The sequence below is a fragment of the Vulpes lagopus genome, chromosome 10 (genome assembly GCF_018345385.1).
Source record: "Vulpes lagopus strain Blue_001 chromosome 10, ASM1834538v1, whole genome shotgun sequence".
In the NCBI taxonomy this organism is placed as follows: Eukaryota; Metazoa; Chordata; class Mammalia; order Carnivora; family Canidae; genus Vulpes; species Vulpes lagopus.
In genome coordinates this window covers 60,164,713-60,183,132 of record NC_054833.1, presented here as the reverse complement: position 1 = coordinate 60,183,132, position 18,420 = coordinate 60,164,713, and the positions used below count along the sequence as shown (strand labels likewise).

General features: G+C 55.0%; 1 protein-coding gene across 3 annotated transcripts in view; it reads right to left on the bottom strand.

Annotated features, from left to right (window-relative positions):
- NTN1 (netrin 1) overlaps nt 1-18,420 on the bottom strand; it is a 192,329-nt gene that overhangs the window by 43,407 nt on the left and 130,502 nt on the right. For all 3 annotated transcript variants that reach the window (XM_041770037.1, XM_041770039.1, XM_041770038.1), the window contains exons 4-5: nt 8,724-8,873; nt 6,114-6,167 (exon numbers count right to left, since the gene is read on the bottom strand). In XM_041770037.1, the coding sequence (XP_041625971.1) occupies nt 6,114-6,167; nt 8,724-8,873 (204 nt within the window). The remainder of the gene's footprint in view (nt 1-6,113; nt 6,168-8,723; nt 8,874-18,420) is intronic.

The window sequence follows — 18,420 nt, the reverse complement described above, 5'->3', positions numbered from 1 at the left end:
TATTGTCTACTAAGTTCTTCTGTTTACATTTGAGTCTATTTCTGGACTTCTACTCTGCTTGTGTGATTCCTCTATCACACTAATTTAAATATCTTGGTTGCAATATTGTAAAAATCTGGTAGGCCAAATCGCCCCTCATTACTCTTCTTTCAAAAAAATTCTTGACTATTAATACTCATTTATTTTTCTAGTTGAACTTAAGAATCATGTCTTGTCCCATTAGGATTTTGATGAGAATCACGCCAAACCTACAGATTATTTGAGGGGGAGAACTGGCACTTTATAGGGTTGAGTCTCACCCTCCCAGAATATGGTAAGATCTTCCTTTTTTTTTTCCTGGTCTCCCATAGTGTCCCTTAGAAAAATTTTACTCTTGGGACTTGGGTGGCTCAGCTGTTGAGCATCTGCCTTAGGTTCAAGGTCCTGGGATCGAGTCCTGCATCGGGCTCCCCGTGGGGAGCCTGCTTCTCCCTTTGCCTGTGTATCTGCCTCTCTCTCTGCGTCTTTCATGAATAAATAAAATCTTTTTTAAAAAATAAAAGTTTTACCCTTTTAAAAAATATACATTCCATACTTTTAATGCTACATTTATTTCTGTGTATTTGATATTTCTGGGGCTATTCGATTGGGATCCTGTTTCCATTATACAAATGCTGTGTATTCACAGGGCACTTACTACGGGCCAGACATCCCCTTAACATTTTCACTCACTAGGACCGTGTTTTTATGTAGTTCTTGCTGATACATAAGAAAAATTCCTGACCTTTGAATGTTAATTGTGCAATAATGGCCTCCCTGCCATGCTCTTACCAGGGGATAACACTTTTCAGCTGGTTCTCTATCAGCATGTTTTTAGGATGTGAGTGTCATCCTCCGTGTGAGAAAGCCACCTGCTCCCCCCACCCAAACTGTTTTCTCATATAAGCTGATCCATCTGCCCCGTCTCTCTCAGGGCCATCTTGTGACCAAAGGGACAGCTCTGCATGACCCCCTGTGTCCGGAACCTGTGGCCTCAGCCACCCCAACCTTACGTGCCAACCAGTCTCACTCCCAAAGCCAACGTAATGGGCACCTGCAAAAAACAGAAGCTTTTAACTGGCTGCTCCTCTTTCTCTACCCTGGCTTTTCGATCCCTACAGACGTACCCATTTGTCTTCTCTCTTGGTAGGATGCTACCAAACCATCAGGAAGATATATTTAAAGATTACCCTAAATTGGCCAACCAGCATAACTCGCTGGAGACAGGATGACACAGAGGTCAATGCCACTCGCAGACTCTGAGGCCAGGAGACCTTGGCTGGAAGGCTAGCTGTGCTGCTTATCGGAATGTATTCATCCCTCTGTGACTCTGTCTCTCACGTGTAAAAAAAATGGGGTCTGAGTACCCACCTCATGTGGGGGGAGCAGGTGATTAATGGCTAATCATTGAGAAGACTGCCTAGCACAGAGCAAGCATTCCATAAATGTCATTTCCTTCCCCTCTCCATTTAGCCAGAATCTTTTTTTTAAGATTGTAAAAAAAAATAAAAAATAAACAAGATTGTATTGATTTATTCATCAGAGACACAGAGAGAGGCAGAGACAAAGGCAGAGGGAGAAGCAGGCTCCCTGCGGGGAGCCCGTTGCAGGACTCGATCCCAGGACCCCAGGGTCATGCCCCCTTTCTCCGACACCAGGAATACTTGATGGCCCAAGGAACACATCCTTCCCTGAGGACTCCAAAAGGAGAAAGAGCGGATGTAGGCTGTGTAGCCAGACCTTTTCTACATAACAGGATGGACCAAGGCCGCTGCTGTACATCTGGAAAGAACCAGAGACCGTCTGCCATCTCCCTGCACTGGCTGGGCTATGCCTGTGTGGAGACGAAGTGAGCAGGTGCTAAAAGACACCCCCAGTGACCCAGGGGACAGGAGGGCAAGCATGTCCCCCACTGCCGCTCGCTCCCCAGGCCCTGTCCTCATGGCACTCAGCCCACCCCAAGCAAACCAGATTCACTTCACTCTTGGACTCTTGACCCTTTAGTACTTGACTTTTTTTTAAATTGTGGTAAAACACACATAAAACGTACCATTTTTATCCCTTCTCAATGGGGCAATTTGGTGGCAAGGAAGCACATTCCCAGTATTCCCCAGCACCACTGTCTACTTCCAGAACCTTCCCACCACCCCAAAAGGAAAGCCTGTGTCCGTCAAACATCACTCACCATCCCTCCCTGCTCCCAGTCCCTGGCAACCACTAATCTACTTCTGGTGTCTGGATTTGCTCATTCTGGGCATTTCATATACATGGAATCATACACCACAAAGCCATTTATCTCTGGCTTCTCTCACTCTGCAAACTGCCTTCAAGGCTCATCCAAGTTAGCACCTATTGGTACCTCATTCCCTCTCGTGGCCGAATACTAGTCCACCATGTATGGATGTGCTACACTGAGGCTACCCAGTTGTGCAGCAATGGACACGTGGGCTATCTCCACCTTTGGGCTATCATGAGGTCAGGCACTTGACCATCACATGGCTTCTGACTTTCAAGGGTCAGGGTCTCTGCTAGGTTCAGGGTCTGATATGGGCCGCTGGGAGGGCTGTAACAAGGACACCCAGCAGGTGGCGGGGGGCACCTCCAGAGCAGGTGCAGGGGGCACCTCACAGGGCCCCAGGTGGGGGGAACCAGCCACAGGGCGAGTGCTTACAGCAGGGAAAGTGGCAAATGCTACAAACCAGGCCTCCCCCAGCCAGTTGTCAACCATTTGCCCAAGGAGAGCTCTGGAAGGGGCTGAGGATGAAGCCTATCAACGGGCAGGAAGAGAGCCAGCAGGCATTCCTGAAGGGGAAGGCAACCCAGCAGGAGGGCAAGGTCATCCCTAGCAGGAGAAGCAGGGCAGAGAGGGCCCCCCTCCCCCCGCTGCTCTCATGGGGGGGGGGCATGATCTCATTCTTTGGGGGAGGCCATCAGGAGACACCTACGTGGCACCCAAGGCCTCACCGCCAGGGGAGAATCAACCCCAGATCTCCCAGCTCCAAACCGTGCTTCTTCCGAGGAAGCAAACAAACGTGAAGATAGATCAACATCCACCCGGGGCTGATGGAGGGCAAGGGAAGGCAGGTGGCCCTCTTTTAGTCCCCCTGGGGATGGAAGTCTCTATGACCATAGTAGATGGGTTTGGAGTGGGTGGTCCTCATCCCCTTCCAACCCGGTTCCTCCTGGGCCCCCACCCCCTACACAGGAGGGCCCCGACCTCCCACAGTCAAGGCATTCCTCACCTCCCTGCCCCGACAGAGGGTCCCAGCCAGCTCAGTGAGCAGGTGGACAGAGTTCCCCCAGTGAGCTGGCCCTCCAAGGGGATGGGTTCAGGGTGAGGTTATGTCCATCAGCTTTCAGGACAAATTCTCGGTTTATTAATTCTCCTCCATTACGCAGGCAAAAGTAAACAAGCTTTTCTCAGGCAGCCTGGCACAGAGGCCTTCTCTATTCAAACACTGCAAGAATCGACAGGCTTGGAAGTATGAGCTCCCAGGCCCACTTCCCGGGGGGCCCCCTGGCCTCCTGCCCACGAAGTCCCAGCCTGCCGAGACAGGCGAGCCGGGCTTTGTGTGGTGGCTGCTCCGGAGTCCGGCGCTCCCAGCCTGGGAGTGGCCTCAGCTCTCTGGAGGGAGCACCGGAGATCCTGGTCATCCGGAGAGCCCGAGAGAAGGTCAGAAAGGGTCTGGCCACAGCCATGGGCACCCCGACAAGCATCACACCTGCCCACTCACCTCTCTGTGAGCAAAGCACTTTGTAAGGGTGTTTATTTGATGCCTGCTTCCATTTACATCATGATTTTTTTAAATTTTTTTTTTATTTATTTATGATAGTCACACAGAAAGAGAGAAAGAGAGGCAGAGACATAGGCAGAGGGAGAAGCAGGCTCCATGCACCGGGAGCCCGACGTGGGATTCGATCCCGGGTCTCCAGGATCGCGCCCTGGGCCCAAGGCAGGCGCTAAACCGCTGCGCCACCCAGGGATCCCTACATCATGATTTTTAAAAAAAGATTTTATTTATTTTTTACTTATTTGAGGGAGAGAGAGCACCAGAGAGCACAAGCAAGGGGAGGGGCAGAGGGAGAGAGAGAAGCAGATGCCACGTTGAGCTGGGAGCTCGATGCGGGACTCGATCCCAGGACCCCAGTATCATGACCTGAGCCAAAAGCAGATGCTTAAACCACTGAGCCACCCAGGCACCCTTAAATCATGATTTTGTTTATTTATTTTTTAAGATTTTATTTATTCATTCATGAGAGACACACACAGAGGGAGGCAGAGACACAGGCAGAGGGAGAAGCAGGCTCCCTGCAGGGAGCCCGATGCGGGACTTGATCCCGGGTCTCCAGGATCACACCCTGGGCCAAAGGCAGATGCTCAACCACTGAGCCACCCAGGCGTCCCTAAATCATGATTTTAAAAGCACAGAAAAAAGAAAGGAAATTCACAGTAATGAAATTAAAAAACTGCTAAGAAAGACTTTTCTAAGCAGGATGCTACAAGTATTTCTAAGTAGTTACTCAGGAGACTTTTCCCTGCTGGAACGGAGACGGTTGCATGCATGTTTTATATGATTTTTTTTTTTTTTGCCTTCTAATTTTCTTCTTTTCATTTCTGATTTGGAAGAAAGAAAAGTTCCAAATCACTGCAAGAGACCTAGTCAAGCTGTAAAGCCCAGAAACTGGGGGGCAAGAGAGAGGTCGTGACCTGTAGTGCCCTTGGACGTGAGCTGTGCAGGCCGCCCCAAGGAGCATGTGTCTCACGTCACAAGGAGGAAGCTAAGACTCTGTTAAAGGGAAGCGTTTTGGGACACCTGGGTGGCTCAGTGGTGGAGCATCTCCTTTCGGCTCAAGGCATGATCCTGGGATCCTCGGATCGAGTCCCGCATCAGGCTCCCCTTAGGGAGCCTGCTTGTCCCTCTGCCTGTGCCTCTGCCTCTGTGTCTTTCGTGAATAAATAAAATATTTTTAAAAAGGGGGGGCATCTTCCAGCTTCCAAACTGCTTCCCCCACAACCCAGAGCTGGGCTAATTGGGAGGTTCCCTTGAATTATGTTTTTACAGAAAAAGTTCCCTCCATCTCACCTCCCAAGTATTGGGTGATACTACTTTTCTTTTTTTTTTTAAGATTTTATTTATTTATTTCACAGAAAGAGAGACCACAAGCAAGGGGAGGGTGGGGGGAAGCAGGGTCCTGGCTGAGCAGGGAGCCTGATGCGGGGCTCGATCCCAGGATCCTGAGATCATGCCCCGAGCTACAGGTCTGCAGACACTTCACCCACTGAGCCCCCCAGGGCACCCCTCACAGCAATACTTCTAAATGCAAAAATAAAATACACAGGACTACAAGGGCAATGGGTTATAGTGAAATACACTTACCCAAATATTTTCCCAAAACCCAGCTCTCACGATTACAGTTAAATGATCTACGTGCTACTTTATTAATGATTATAAATCAGGACCTACCAGCGGGTCGGCGGGGGGTGGGGGTGTGGGTGGTACCTTCCAAAAATCCTGACATGACACCAACCACAAACAGTATCGCACCATCTCCATCTCGCCAACTCGAATGTGGAGTGACACTGGCTGTGACCTCCGCTGCCTGCCCACTCTGCCCAGGGGCCTGTGACACGGCGCACGATTCCAGGCAGGAGTGAGGGGCCGTGAGGGTGTGACCGAGACCTCCCCCGGCCCCAGATCCTGTTTGCGGACCCCCATGCTCGGAATGCCTTTTTCATCCCATCGCCACCTCCTGCCGTCTCTGTAGCCCAGATCAGAAGGTGCTGGACACGCAGGCAGCTTGCTGCCCGGGGTGGATGGGCAGGAGGGGTACAGCTTCGAGGGTCTCAGGCCTGGGTGAGAATCTAGCCCGGGGGCACAAGGAAGCCCCCCCCCTTCCCTTTTATTCTTGGTGGTAGCATCAAAAAACAATGCCCCGTGGCTCCATCTTCTTCAATCCAGCCCCGTGTGGGGGGGTGGGTACCACGCACGCCCAGCAGTGCCCTGATGACAGTGGTTCTCAGGAGTCTGGCACCTCTGGTTCCTTCCCCTTCCCCCCAACCCCAGCTTCCCTGTGGCAAAGCGGGACACGCCTACCTTCTGGCTCCTCCACGCTGCTGGCTGCAGTGGTCGGGGGTGCCACAGGGATCTCTGCAAGGTTCAGGACGGGGAGAAGAGAAAATGAGGCAAGAAGATGTTATTTTTGACATTAGAAAAGGATGAGCAGAGCACAGACTCCTCCCTAGGCCCTTCTCTCTTCCCTACTCCTCAGCCCCAGAGGAGGAGGGTCAGGGAGGCAGAGGAAGGCGGCACAGGGGCCTTGTTCTCTCTGGATGCTGTCCCTCCACCCATCAGGGACAGGAGTGGCCCCCCTGCACGGTGTGTGTGTCATCACGGGGCTGGGCCCTTGGGGCAGCAGAGGCATTCCCAGCCCCCCATAAGGATGTGACTGCTCCTCTCTGACCTCCGCTGGCTGGCAGGGAGGGCTCCCATGGCAGGGGTGGCATGCCAGGGGCTGGGAGGTGCCCCACGTGTGCAGAGTGTGGGTCCGCACCACTGGCCCAGGTTCCCACAGTCTCCCACTTTTCCCGGTAGCCGGAACATACTAAGGAAGATCCAAGGGCCCGAGAGAAGTGTGCCCTTTACCGGTGTCATTGCCTTCCTACCTAGAACGGCAATTCTTTCCTATTAGCTCCTGACCCCGCCCTGTGCTCAGGAGAGGAAAAGAGGTTCAGCCAGTGTCTGGGAAAGATGCTCAGGCATCGACCAAGAGTCCCTGAGGGCTCCCCCCGCGGGGGCCACAGAGGTCTCCACGAATGCCCCAGACTCAGGCTACCAACTGGTTCAGGCTAAGATCTCCCTCAACCCCCAGACGGGATCAGCTGGGACCTGGGGCCTGGTGGGTCGAGATGGGCCCTTTGGGGCCTGGGGGCCATGCCTGAGACCCAGCCCTCCATTCATAGTCAGCTCTTGTCCCTAGGGGAATTTATCAGTGACAAGCCACCGGTGGCTCTGTCACAGCAGCTCAGGAAGAAGCGGACCTGGGATAGGCCCTCTTGTAGCCCTCAGGAGCTGCTTGGTCCTGATGGCCAGGTCTGTGCAGCAACGGGGCTGGGCCAGGGACCACTGAGCCACAGTGCTGCCCACCCCTGGCGCCTGGGGGGCCAGCTCCGGGATGTGCACAGAGGGCCCGGCTCCCAGAGCTGTGACAACACTGGCACAAAGCAACCCCCACCCAGGGCACAAGGAAGAGCTCCCAGAAACCCCAGGGTGGAGAGCCAGGTCTTCCGATTGTCAGTGGGAATGCCTTGGCGTCTGCCAAAGGAAGGGAGAAAGCACAGAGCAGGTTGGAGAGCGGGAAATCCCGCTTCCCAAAGTTCCCGTCTCTGAACTTTGGATCACCAGCTTTCATTTCAACATCCTTCCCCTTGGGGCTTTGAAGCGGCAGTTCCAGCCACTTCTGAGCTCCCTTGGTTTTCTTATGTTTTCAGAACCCCTGAAGGCAGCACTGGGTTTCCTCCCGGCTTTCTAAAAATGTTCACTTTGCAGCTTTTTGGGATAGATGGAAGAGGAAGGAGAGGTTTGGCAAACCGTGAGACTCCGACAAGTAGAGGTGGTCGCAAAAACTGCTTCAAGATGCTCTGCCCCGGGGTGGAGACTCAGCTCAATTTCCCGGGGGCTGGGATTTGGGGTATCCGCCGTTACCCGACCCCCGTGAATGCCTTGGGTCCAAGGACTCTCCAGTGTGTCAATGCGTCCGGCTGCAAGGGTCGCATGGTCTCCACCGCAGCTACCCAGTCGTGTGAGTGGCTCAAAGCAGCCACAGACAGCAGGTACACAGCGGGCATGGCTATGTCCCCATCAAGCTTTATGGACACTCCACTTTTCACTTCAATCGTTCCATGTGTCATAAACTTTGATCTTGGTTCCCATCAGGAAAAGACTATTAAATAGAAACACGGAGCCCCGCAAAAACAGGCAGTGGGTCAAAGCCCTGGGGATCAGCAAACCCCTGGTCTAGAGAAGCGGACTCCGTCCCTCGGGTCTGCCCACTTTGCTGGCGTCCACTTCTCTTTTCTGCTCTCCCTGCTGGGTTGGGTCAGCCTTCCACAAGGAATCAAGAAAGTGAAGGCCGGGGGGTGGGGGTAGGTGGTGGGGTGGGGGGCCCAGTTCCCAGCCAGGCCTGACTTCCAAGCAAGGCTAAGTCTCCACTCATCACACCTGGGATGATCCTACCAGGTGTGAAATATGAAGTCCCTTCTGAGCCAGGGCCCCTGAGGGACTCCTGCCATCTCACATACTCTGTCCTCTTGTTCCAGGAACTAATGGGCTCATAGCTGGTCCAAGGGGCACCCCCAGGACCCATGCATGGCCCTCACGGCCCTTAGGATACATGGGAGCTCAAAGTGTCAGCCCCTTCTGCTCTGGATTTGCCAGGGCATGAGGATCCTGGGGTTCCCACTGCAGCAGCCACAGTGACCCCAGGTCCAGCTCTGCTGAGCTCCCAGCTCTTGCTTCCGCAAGAAGCCCACACGCTTGGCGGTGGGGGGGGGGGTCTCCCGTGGGGTCCCTCTGAGCACAGGGCCCTGGACACACAGCACCACATCAACAAGCGCTCGACTGGCTGCACATCAGCAGTCGGGGTTCATAGAGGGCTTCCCTCCCCCGCAGCCCAGCTGGAGCCCGGGGAGCCTCGCATGGACGTACTTATGCAGGGGGCGATGGGCGAGCGGCTCTGCTGGTAGCCCTTGGCACAGCGGTTGCAGGTGATGCCCGTCACGCCGTCCTTGCAGGGACACTGGCCGGTGGTCTGGTTGCAGGTTTTGCCAGCAGCGCCCACGGGGTGGCAATCGCAGGCTGTGGATGACATCCAACAGGAGGGTCAAAGGGTGGCGGGGAATGGCCAACCTCTCCCTGGGAATCCCTCCCTGCCTTGGGGCGCCCCATGGACCCCACCCCGGGGATGGGGAGGGGGCAGGCCCAGTCAAGCCCACACACATATTCTAGAAGCTCTGATAACTGGCCACCTGCGCACCTGGAAATGGGGCATGAAAATCAGAATGGACCACCTTGAAAGGCTCAAGGCATCCAGGAAATAGAACAGGGGGGAACCCTCCAAAGCCCCGAGAGGAGGGCCCACACTCAAGGATGTTTTCGGGAAGGCAAAGGCCACAGGCTGATCACAAGCGGAGGAATCAGAAACTCCACAGGGTAAGTCTGTGCCTCCCCAGCCCCCAGGCCTCCATTCCTACCCTCCAGGTGGGAGAAGGAACCTCCCAGGGGGCCTCACAGAAAGGGAGACGCCATACAGCGGCTGGAGCAGGCCCTACACCCTTCCTGGTTTGGAACACGCTAGAAAGCTGGGGTTGCCTGGTCTGGCATGTTGCACCCCAAGCTCCCCTCCGTGTGTTCCAAGGACGTAATCCCAGAGGACTCTGGGGAGGACATCCCCACTACTATAGGTGGATGAAAAGCTTGTAACCCTGCCCCAAATTCACGCCCAGGCCCTCAACCCCAGTGTAACGGGGTTAAGGGTGAGGCCTTGGGTGATGAGCAGGTTTAGATGACATCTTGGAAGCAGGTGCCCTCGGGATGGCACTGGCATCCATCTAAGAATAGAAATAGAGAGATCTCTGTGCACAAGCACACAGCAAGGCCATCCCCTGCGCCAGGAAGCTGGCCTTCCCCAAACACGGGATCTGGGGTGTGCTGCTCTTGCACTTCTTAGCCTCGGATCTGGGAGAAATACAACGCTCGTCGTCTCAACCACCCAGTCCGTGGTGTTTTGCTATAGCAGCCAAGATTCCCACCGACCCCCGGCTGCTCAGGTGAGAGTGACTCTACCAGCAAAGATGGGACACCCGAGGTCCCAGCCGAGTCCCTGCTTCCCGGAATCTAGAGGTGGGCTCGGGGTGCAGGTGGCAGGGGGTGAGGGGGCAGGATGAGGTAGGCAGATGTGCAGCCTCCCCCGTCTGTCTACTCCTCTCCCCAGGGAAGCCCGGGTGTGGGGCATGGAGGCAGGACGCAGGGGTGATGAGCCGTCTGCAGGAAGCTGCTAAGTGTTTCTGCTCCAAATGGGAAGAAAACACCCCAGAAAAGAAGTATGAGCAGAATGTCCAGCCAGCACCACTTGGCGAAGCACGAGTCTGCTGGTGAGAACGCGGCCCCCCACAGTCAGCCCCTGGGGGACCCCCCACCCCTGAGGGGCTGACCAGGAGAAGTCAAGAAGTCAGAAGCGGGAGGCAGAGAGGAAAGGAATGTGAGGAATTGTTAACTTTGTGTCTGGACATGTGGGAGCTTCTGGAAGCTCTCTGGGTGGGGGTCCTGTCTATCATGGGTGCCCGGGTCAGGTTTGAGCAGGGCAGGGGTGCCACCCCGGGGATGCACCCCTGTGTGTGTGCAAGTGGTGGGGTCCTGTCAGCAGGCTTCTCCTGTTGCAGGATCCACGGGGAAAAAATAGAACTGTCCCCCTCTCGTCCCTGTAAACAGCAGTACCTCATCCTGTTAGGAACATGTCTTCTTCAATCCACCCTAAATTCAAGTTCAGTCGTGCTCAACTGCTCTCATCTTTCTTTTCCTCTTCTTTCGTTGTAAGAAAAGACCCAGCCTGCTGCAAGCTGGGGACGATGCTGTGAGGGGAGATGTCTGGAGAAGCCCTCTGATCCTTCCCTGTGCCCTCGAATCCGGGCCTGCAGTAGTAAGGCTGCAGGGGCAGGGGCGGCGTCTCTAAGGCCACAGCCCAGGACCCCACTGTCCCAAGCCCAGCAAGGGCGTGGGGGCCGGGAGGATGTGGACTCCAGAGGCTCATGCCAGCTGACCTCCCGTGGCCTGCTGTGCGAGCCTGCTGGTAATGCCGAGATCCGTGCCAAGACCTCCTCCCCTCCGTGCTGACGGAACACAGCTGTGTGCCAGGAAGCTCTGGGGCCTAGTGCTTGGCGGGGAGGAGGTCATCAAAGGTTGCTCAGGCATCGAGGGGTCAGAGCCAAGTCACCCAGAGGCACAGATAGCCTTTCCCAAAGCAGGAGCTGTCCAGAGCACATTCTCCGGGAGGGGCGGGGGGCTGGTGTTGCAGGAGGGCTGCACAGGCCTTGCCCGTGGCCCCTCGCAGCTGGTGACCTGTCAGCTGCCCAGGCTGGCGTGCCGCCGGGGAGGAGCCAGGCGCCAGCTGACGTCGGCGGAGCCGAGGGCTATCCTCGGGGACAGCGGGGCAGCCGGCACTTCCTACAAGCCCATCCTCTGATTAAAGCCGGGGGTGGGGGGATGCTTCACTGCTTGGTTTCCAGTCTTTCTCCCAGGATTCTGCAAAGACTGTGAGTAACTGGCCCCTCTGCTTCATCTGGCAGAGGCCGCAGTCTGGATGTCTTTCCATGAAAAAAAAAAAAAGGCACCGTTCCGGGAAGAGAAGCTATTGGGGGCCTCAGAAGGGTGCTCAGGTCACTTCCAGGGCAGTGGGACCGTCACCAGAGCCCAGCATTCCTCGAGCCCGGATACCTGGGAACACCTGAGCGCATCCATGCGCTTTCATTTGCTGTCCCCTCCGGTCCCCCCCAGCAGCCTGTGGAGTCAGCACCACCACAGAAGAGGAGACTGCGGGCTGCCCAGGAAACACCCAGAGGAAGGTGGAAGGGGCCTCATCTCTGAGGGCATCACGGAGACTCTCACCACCCCCCTGCACTTCTTGTTCTGCAAGGAGAAATCCCTGCTTACCTGGCTGGGCGGGCTTTCTGTTACCTGGGGGCCAAGTGTAATCCTAGCAGACTTGCATTGCTCTCATTCTCAGTGCCAAGCAAAACAGCCCCAAAGCACAGACCTTCCCCCTAAACCCTCAAGTAGGGAGAGCTCCAAGGGACAGCCTCTGCACAAAGACAGGTGAGCTTTCAGGTGTGGGGACAAGTGATGGGTGACAATCTGCAACCTAGTATGAGGCAAGCTGCTGGCAATGTCCAAGGAAGGGAGACTGAGCCCACCAGCTATGAAGGAGACATCAGACCCTGGTCCTTAGGGTGAGAAAGCCAAAGGGATCCCTCAACCTGGAAACACACACAAATTTCCACAAACTCGTGTTCACACAGAGCTGCTTAGACCCACACGGATGCAAACACGCACAGGCTCACCTGGCAACATAGCGGGCAGGGCAGCGGAGGGGCGGGGCTGCACAGGGGCATGTGTGTGTGTGGGGGGGGGGATGTGGAAGTGAAGGTGTGCAGGTCTTCCCCTGTGCAAGGGGCCTGGGGCAGAGTGCCTTTCGCCCCCGGAAGCCCATCTGGTGACTCCTGTTTCCCTGGAAGTCGGCCACTCTTTTGGAGGAGGTCAATCCTTCCAGGGCAGGTCACCCTGTCTGCACGGGGCAGGCAGCACCTGGCCATGGGAAACAATCCACCCGGGGCTTTGTCCATAAAGAGAAAGGTGAGACCAGACGGAAGCCCGGAACCCTGAGAAGGCGGCAGGATTAGGTTTCTCACATGCACGGCGGGCTGGAGTGCCTCCCAGCCTGCAGAGGGGAGCCCCCGTCATTCAGGGACAGCCAGCACGGGGCACACAGGAGAGGTTTCATACGGGCATCGGCAGACCCAGGTCTGGGCCCATCCTGCCAGGACTGTTGTGTGACTCTGGGTCAGTGCCTCGCTCTCTCTGGCCCACAAGTGCCTTATCTGTAAGGACAGAGGTCTGCATACTCACTAAAGTCACCTCCTGCTCACCAGTCCAATGCTTGGTCTCTGTGGCTTCCAGGTCCCAGGCAGCACCCCACCCCACCCCACCCCCTCCTGCTAGAGGTCACCACAGTCCTGGCCCAGAGGACAGGGAAGGGGCTCAGGCTGCTGGTGCACCAGGCCTTCCATCCACACCCACGGGTGACCCTGCCCCAGCACTGTGGGCTGTTGGGCTGTGCTGGAATCTTCTGGTGAGAGGAGCACACAGAGAGCCCTGGCAAAGCTGACCCCAAAGGCAGACAGTCCTGACCCCATCCACCAGTCCTAAGCACTGCCATCCCAGCTCTTTCAGATGCCCTCCATCCCAGGCCCTGAAGACCCACGGCCTCCATCAGGACCGGACGCATGTCCCAGCCTGGCCTCCTGCACTGCAGCTCCCACGGTGGCTTTGGGAAATCCATCCTGGCTCCTATCAGGAGATCTGGCTACCTCTCCTGCACACTTGACCTCGGGAGGCCTCGGGGTTAGGCAGGACGCCCCAGGGCACATGCTCTGTGGGGGAGAGGGGAGCTGGCTGGGATCCCAGGCTCCATGGGGCTGCTCCAGGCAGGAAGGGGGAGATGGAAGAACCACAGCACCAGCCTTGGCTTCAGAGGCCATCCAGCCAGTCCGGAGGCTTGGGCCTGGCCTCACACTAGGGACTGAACTGCATCCCGAGTGGTGTCCTAACCCCCAGCACCTCAGAGTGTGACTGTATCTGGAAAGAGGGTCTTTGAGGAGGTGAGGACGGTAAAAAGAGGTCACTAGGGAGGGCCCCAATCTGATACGACTGGTGCCCTTATACGTAGAGGACATGAGGATGGAGGGAGGACTACATGAGCACGCAGGGAGAAGGAGGCCACCTGCGAGCTGCAGAGAAACACCCCCAGAAGAAGCCAGCCCTGCCAACACCTTGGTCTCCTGCTTCCAGCCTCCAGAACACTGACACATCTTGTGCCAAGCCCTGACTCATGTCTTCTTCCCCAGGCCCATCGCTGGCCTCGTGGGAAGGTGGACAACCAGCCTGGGTGTCCTGTTCATGCTGCCAGTGAACGGGGCTGCTCCCCAGAGCCGACCATGGGGTGGGGGAGGAGGAGGAGAGTAGGAGAGGATGGAGGAGAAAGGAGTAGGAAAGAGGAGGAAGGGGATGAGGAGAAGGAGGATGAGGGAGGAAGAGTGATAAGGAAGGAGGAGGAGGGGGAGGAGGAATAGGGGAGGAGGATGATGGGATAGGATAGAGGAGGAAGGAGAAGTAGGAAGGAGGAGGAAGGTGACAAGGGGGAGGAGGAGGAGGGAGGAAGAGTGAGACAAGAGGAGGGGAGGAGCTGGAAGGGAGGACCATCAGGAGAGGGAGGAGGATCAGAGCATGCTCCATGCAGGGGAGAGTAGACATGAGGACCAACGTCTTCAGAGAAAATCAGGTTCAGATCCGAAGGGTTCTCGTGTCTCTCGTATGTGTGTTGGACCACTTGCAGGGAGCCCAGTGGGACCTCCACCTTCACTCAGAGGTGGCACGGGGAGAGGACAAATGTCAAGCACTAGGTAAGGGGTGTCTAAAAACCTGTTTCTCCTCTGCTCTCCAAAGTGAAGTGAGAGGACTGGCCACCAAGAAGGGCAATGTGAAAGCTGGCCAAGGCTGCTGAGGTATTACAGAACGGTGTTGGGGGGGGGGTGGCTGACACAAGGTGGCAGACCCGCAGGGTGGGGGTTTGGGAGGCCAGGCAGGAGGAGCAGAGAACGTGACCCAAGCTGCGAAGAACAAGAGGTCCAAGGACCCGGCATCAGAAAGTTTTATGGAAGCAGCTTCTCACCACCCTTGCCATCATTTCAAGTGTGTGCAGCGACATCACTTTTGTCGCTGTCCAGTTCTCTGGGTTTTATCATGCATGCAGACTCAGAGTGTGACTATATCTGGAGAGAGAGTCTTTGAGGAGGTGAGGACAGTAAAAAGAGGTCACTAGGGAGGGCCCCAATCTGATAAAACTGGTGCCCTTATACAGAAAGGACATGAGGATGGAGGGAGGACTTTATGAGCACGCAAGGAGAAGGAGGCTGCATAAAGAACATTCCAACTCTCCCAGGAAGTCCCTCATGCTTCTTTGTGGCCAGCACCCCCACTCCGACTCCTGGTGGCCACGTCCTGTCCCTCTAGCTTCACCTTCTCAGAACATCGTATCCTGGTACTGGTGTGTACAGTTATGGACAGACGAATGGTTCATAGTCTGGGACTGGCCTCCTTTACTCAGCCAAATGCACCCGAGATGTGTCTGGGCTGCTGTGTCCATCAATAGTTTATTTATGTTAATTGCTCAGTGGTACCCTGTGGTTCACAGACTGCAAGTTTTTAGGGCAGATCTACATTTAATTTTGCAAGAAACTGCAAAACTGTTTTCCAGACCAGCTGTGCCACTTTGACTTCCCACCAGCAGGGCATGAGAGTTCCTTGCCAACACATGAAAATGTCTGTACTTTGCATTTTCGATGTTTTCATAGGTGTGCAATGGTATCTCGTGGTTTTAATCTGTATTCCCCAAATGACAAGTGACAGCTTCTACATGCAGCTGCCACCGGTGCATCTTTGGTAAGTACCTGTTCAGGTATCATCCATTCCTAACGGAGTGGTCTGTTTTCTTACTGTCGAGTTTGGAGCGTTCTTTGTGTGTTGCGAATCACGTCCCGTGTCCGGTGTGTGACACAAGCATTTTCTCCCATCTGCGGCACATCTCACAGAAGGAGCACCTTACTACGTAAGCCAGATGTGTCACTCAAGCGTCTCCTTTCCTGACTGCCCACTTGTTCGTGGCTTCCAGAGCTGCTGGAATGGGAGCTGGTCCCATCCCTTGCCTCGGCTCCCTTCCCTACTTCCAGATGCTGGCACTGCACTTCCCTCAGCTTCTTCAAGGCTGCTGACTCCTCACATCACGGGTCTGGCCTCAAATGTTCTGTCCTCAGAGAGGTCGTGACCCCTAGCCACCTTGCAGAGCAGCTCCCTGCACCACCACATCCCCCTTCCTCACTGCCCTGTGTGCTTCCTCCGTGTGACTTCCCACCATCTACATAATCTTCTACTCACTTTTTCTCCTTTATTGACCGCTGACCTCCCTCCAGAAAGTGAGCACCAAGGGAATGTGTCTGCCTCTGTCATCACTGTAACCGCCCCTCTCCTGCATGTAGCAGGTACTCAATAAACAGTTGCTCAATCAGTGCTCTCATGGGGGCCAAATCCCCACCCTGGAGGGGAAGTGGGCAGGCAAGAAAGAAATCCTCTCACATCCTAGATCACCAGCAACCCCCATGGGGAACACCCCTCACTCCCAAATCCTCCATGCTCACGAGAAAGCAAGGATAACTGACGTCTGGAGGTGATGCACAAAGTGCATCTCAGCTATCTGAGTCTTCCTCCTCTGTAGCTACATTTTCTTCTCTCCCAGCAGGTGCTAACAAGGCACCAAAGAATAAATGTTTCAAGTTGCCCTACTTCTGCTCTCCCTGCCACGTTGGGATCAAGGCGCCCAAAGCAGGAAGTGGAAGGGGAGGGGAGCGCCATAATCCCAAACTGGGTAATTTGACCCTCCGCGATCCAGTTAACCGGAGCCTTCCTGCACCTGATTTACAGCAGAAATAGAAAGGCACGCGTCCTATGAATGGCTCCCAGGGAGAGACGGAGACAAGGAGAGACAGCGTGCATGCGTGTGCATGTGCATGTGTGTGTGCAAACACAGGCTTGGGCCAGGCAGGTAGGGGCTGGACACCAGTACAGTAGGTTGGCACCAGAGCACCTTGGTCCCGTGCAGTGGGGCAGTAGGGACCAGCTGGGACCTTGCAGCCCCTCCCCACCCCAGGCCAGGAAGGAGCCCCTCAGAGGCTGCCAGGTCTTTCTTAGTGGCACTTTCAGACCTATTTTTTGCATGCACACAGCCTGACTCCACCTCTCTGCTCAGCGCCTCTACAAGCACCAACTGAGCACTCATCTCTGCTGTTCAACTTGTTTACCATTTTTGGCTCTCTAAGCACGCCGATCCTTTCTGGAGAGTGTGAAATAGCATTAGGGCAAATCCCCAGAGCCCTGCCCCATCCTGGGGGGACTGGGACGTGGAGTCCATGCCAGAGAGTCTCTGCTCCGTGTGTGTGCTGGCAAGGGCAGGGGGCTCTGGTTATCGAACCTCCTTCTACCTGGACAAATAATCCTAACAGCTAACAGGTGTGGAGTACGTGCTGTGTGCCTGGGACCTCTCCTATATCCTCTCTACTCAACACTCCCAAGTAAAGTGCCCTCCACTAACTGGGGATGCTCAGAGATCAGGAGGCTTTTGTGCTTAATAGCAGCCCACCCCCCCAGGAATGTCCATGTGGAAACAGGGTGAGAGCGGGTGACACCCAGCGGGATGAGGCCGCTGGCCGGGGAGTCGGGGATGAGACACAGCGGAGCCTGAAAGATGCTGTCTTAGGAGCAGGACACCATGTGGGCCACACATGGGGATGGGAACTCTCTCTGCTCAGAAAGACTCTGCACTGGATTTCCTGGCCCTGCCAGCTCCTCCAAGCTCGAGGGTCACACACGTTACTGACACAGGACATGGTCTCGTTTAGTTATCAGGGACCCGTAAAATTCTGAATATTTAAAAAGAGCACGCAGGATGTGGAAATGCAGAAGCTGGCCGGGACTCAGAGACCATAAATCTGAACACGATTTCACAGATGAGGATACTGAGGTCCCAGGAGGGCACGTGACTTGCCTACTGCTCTTCAGGCTTTGAACCTGGAGCCAAATCCGGAGATAGGGATTTCTGACACCCCCGCCCCGCAGCAGAAGTCCCCAAGGAAAAGGGGAAGGAAGTGCCAACCGAGGCCACAGCTAGAGTTGGCTCTTCCATGGGGGGAGGGGGTTCATCTCCTTCCGGTTTCCTCTGTCCCCGTGAGTGCTGGGCACTCCTTGTGTCATGGTCACTGCCCTCTAAGCTGGGACCTGTGGCAGCCATGAGGGCCCTGCCCCCTGAAATGACCACCCTCTTCCCTGCACTCCTAACGTAGTCGCAGACCCGAAATGGAGATGTCATATGTGGGACCCACAGAATAAAGGGCACCCCTGAGGCTTTCTGGCTTTTGTAGGCTACATGGACACCACCTTGGAGTCAGGAAGAAGGAGGAACCCAGGTTCCTAGCTGTGATGCGACTAAACTCTCCAACGAGAGAGAGACAAACCATAAGAGACTCTTAACTCTAGGAGACAAACTGATGGCGGCTGGAGGGGAGGTGGGTAGGGGGATGGGGCCCCTTGCCATGGGCATGAAGGAAGGCACAAAATGCGATGAGCACCAGGTGTTCATCGATGAATTCTCGAACTTTACATCAGAAACTTAATGATGCACCATGTGTTGAGTAAATGAATTTAAGTAAAAAAATAACACTGTAATTAAAAGGAACTTTGAAAATTTTTTTAAAATAATAAAAAAACATCGAATGATCCAATCTAGCTTGCACGCATACACGAGTGCATGCACACACACAATCCAGCAGTGATAACCATCCAATCCTATGCCTTCCCCTGGACACTATAACATCAGCAGGCACCAGCTAAGCTCCCAGCCTTGCCTGGCAAAATTAAATTTTTTTTTAAATTTTAAGCAATCCCCTCCCACCCAGTTATCATCAAGAGCACCTTAAAATAACATTTAAATTCATCTCTCTGCCCTTCTACTCTGTGACCATCCCCC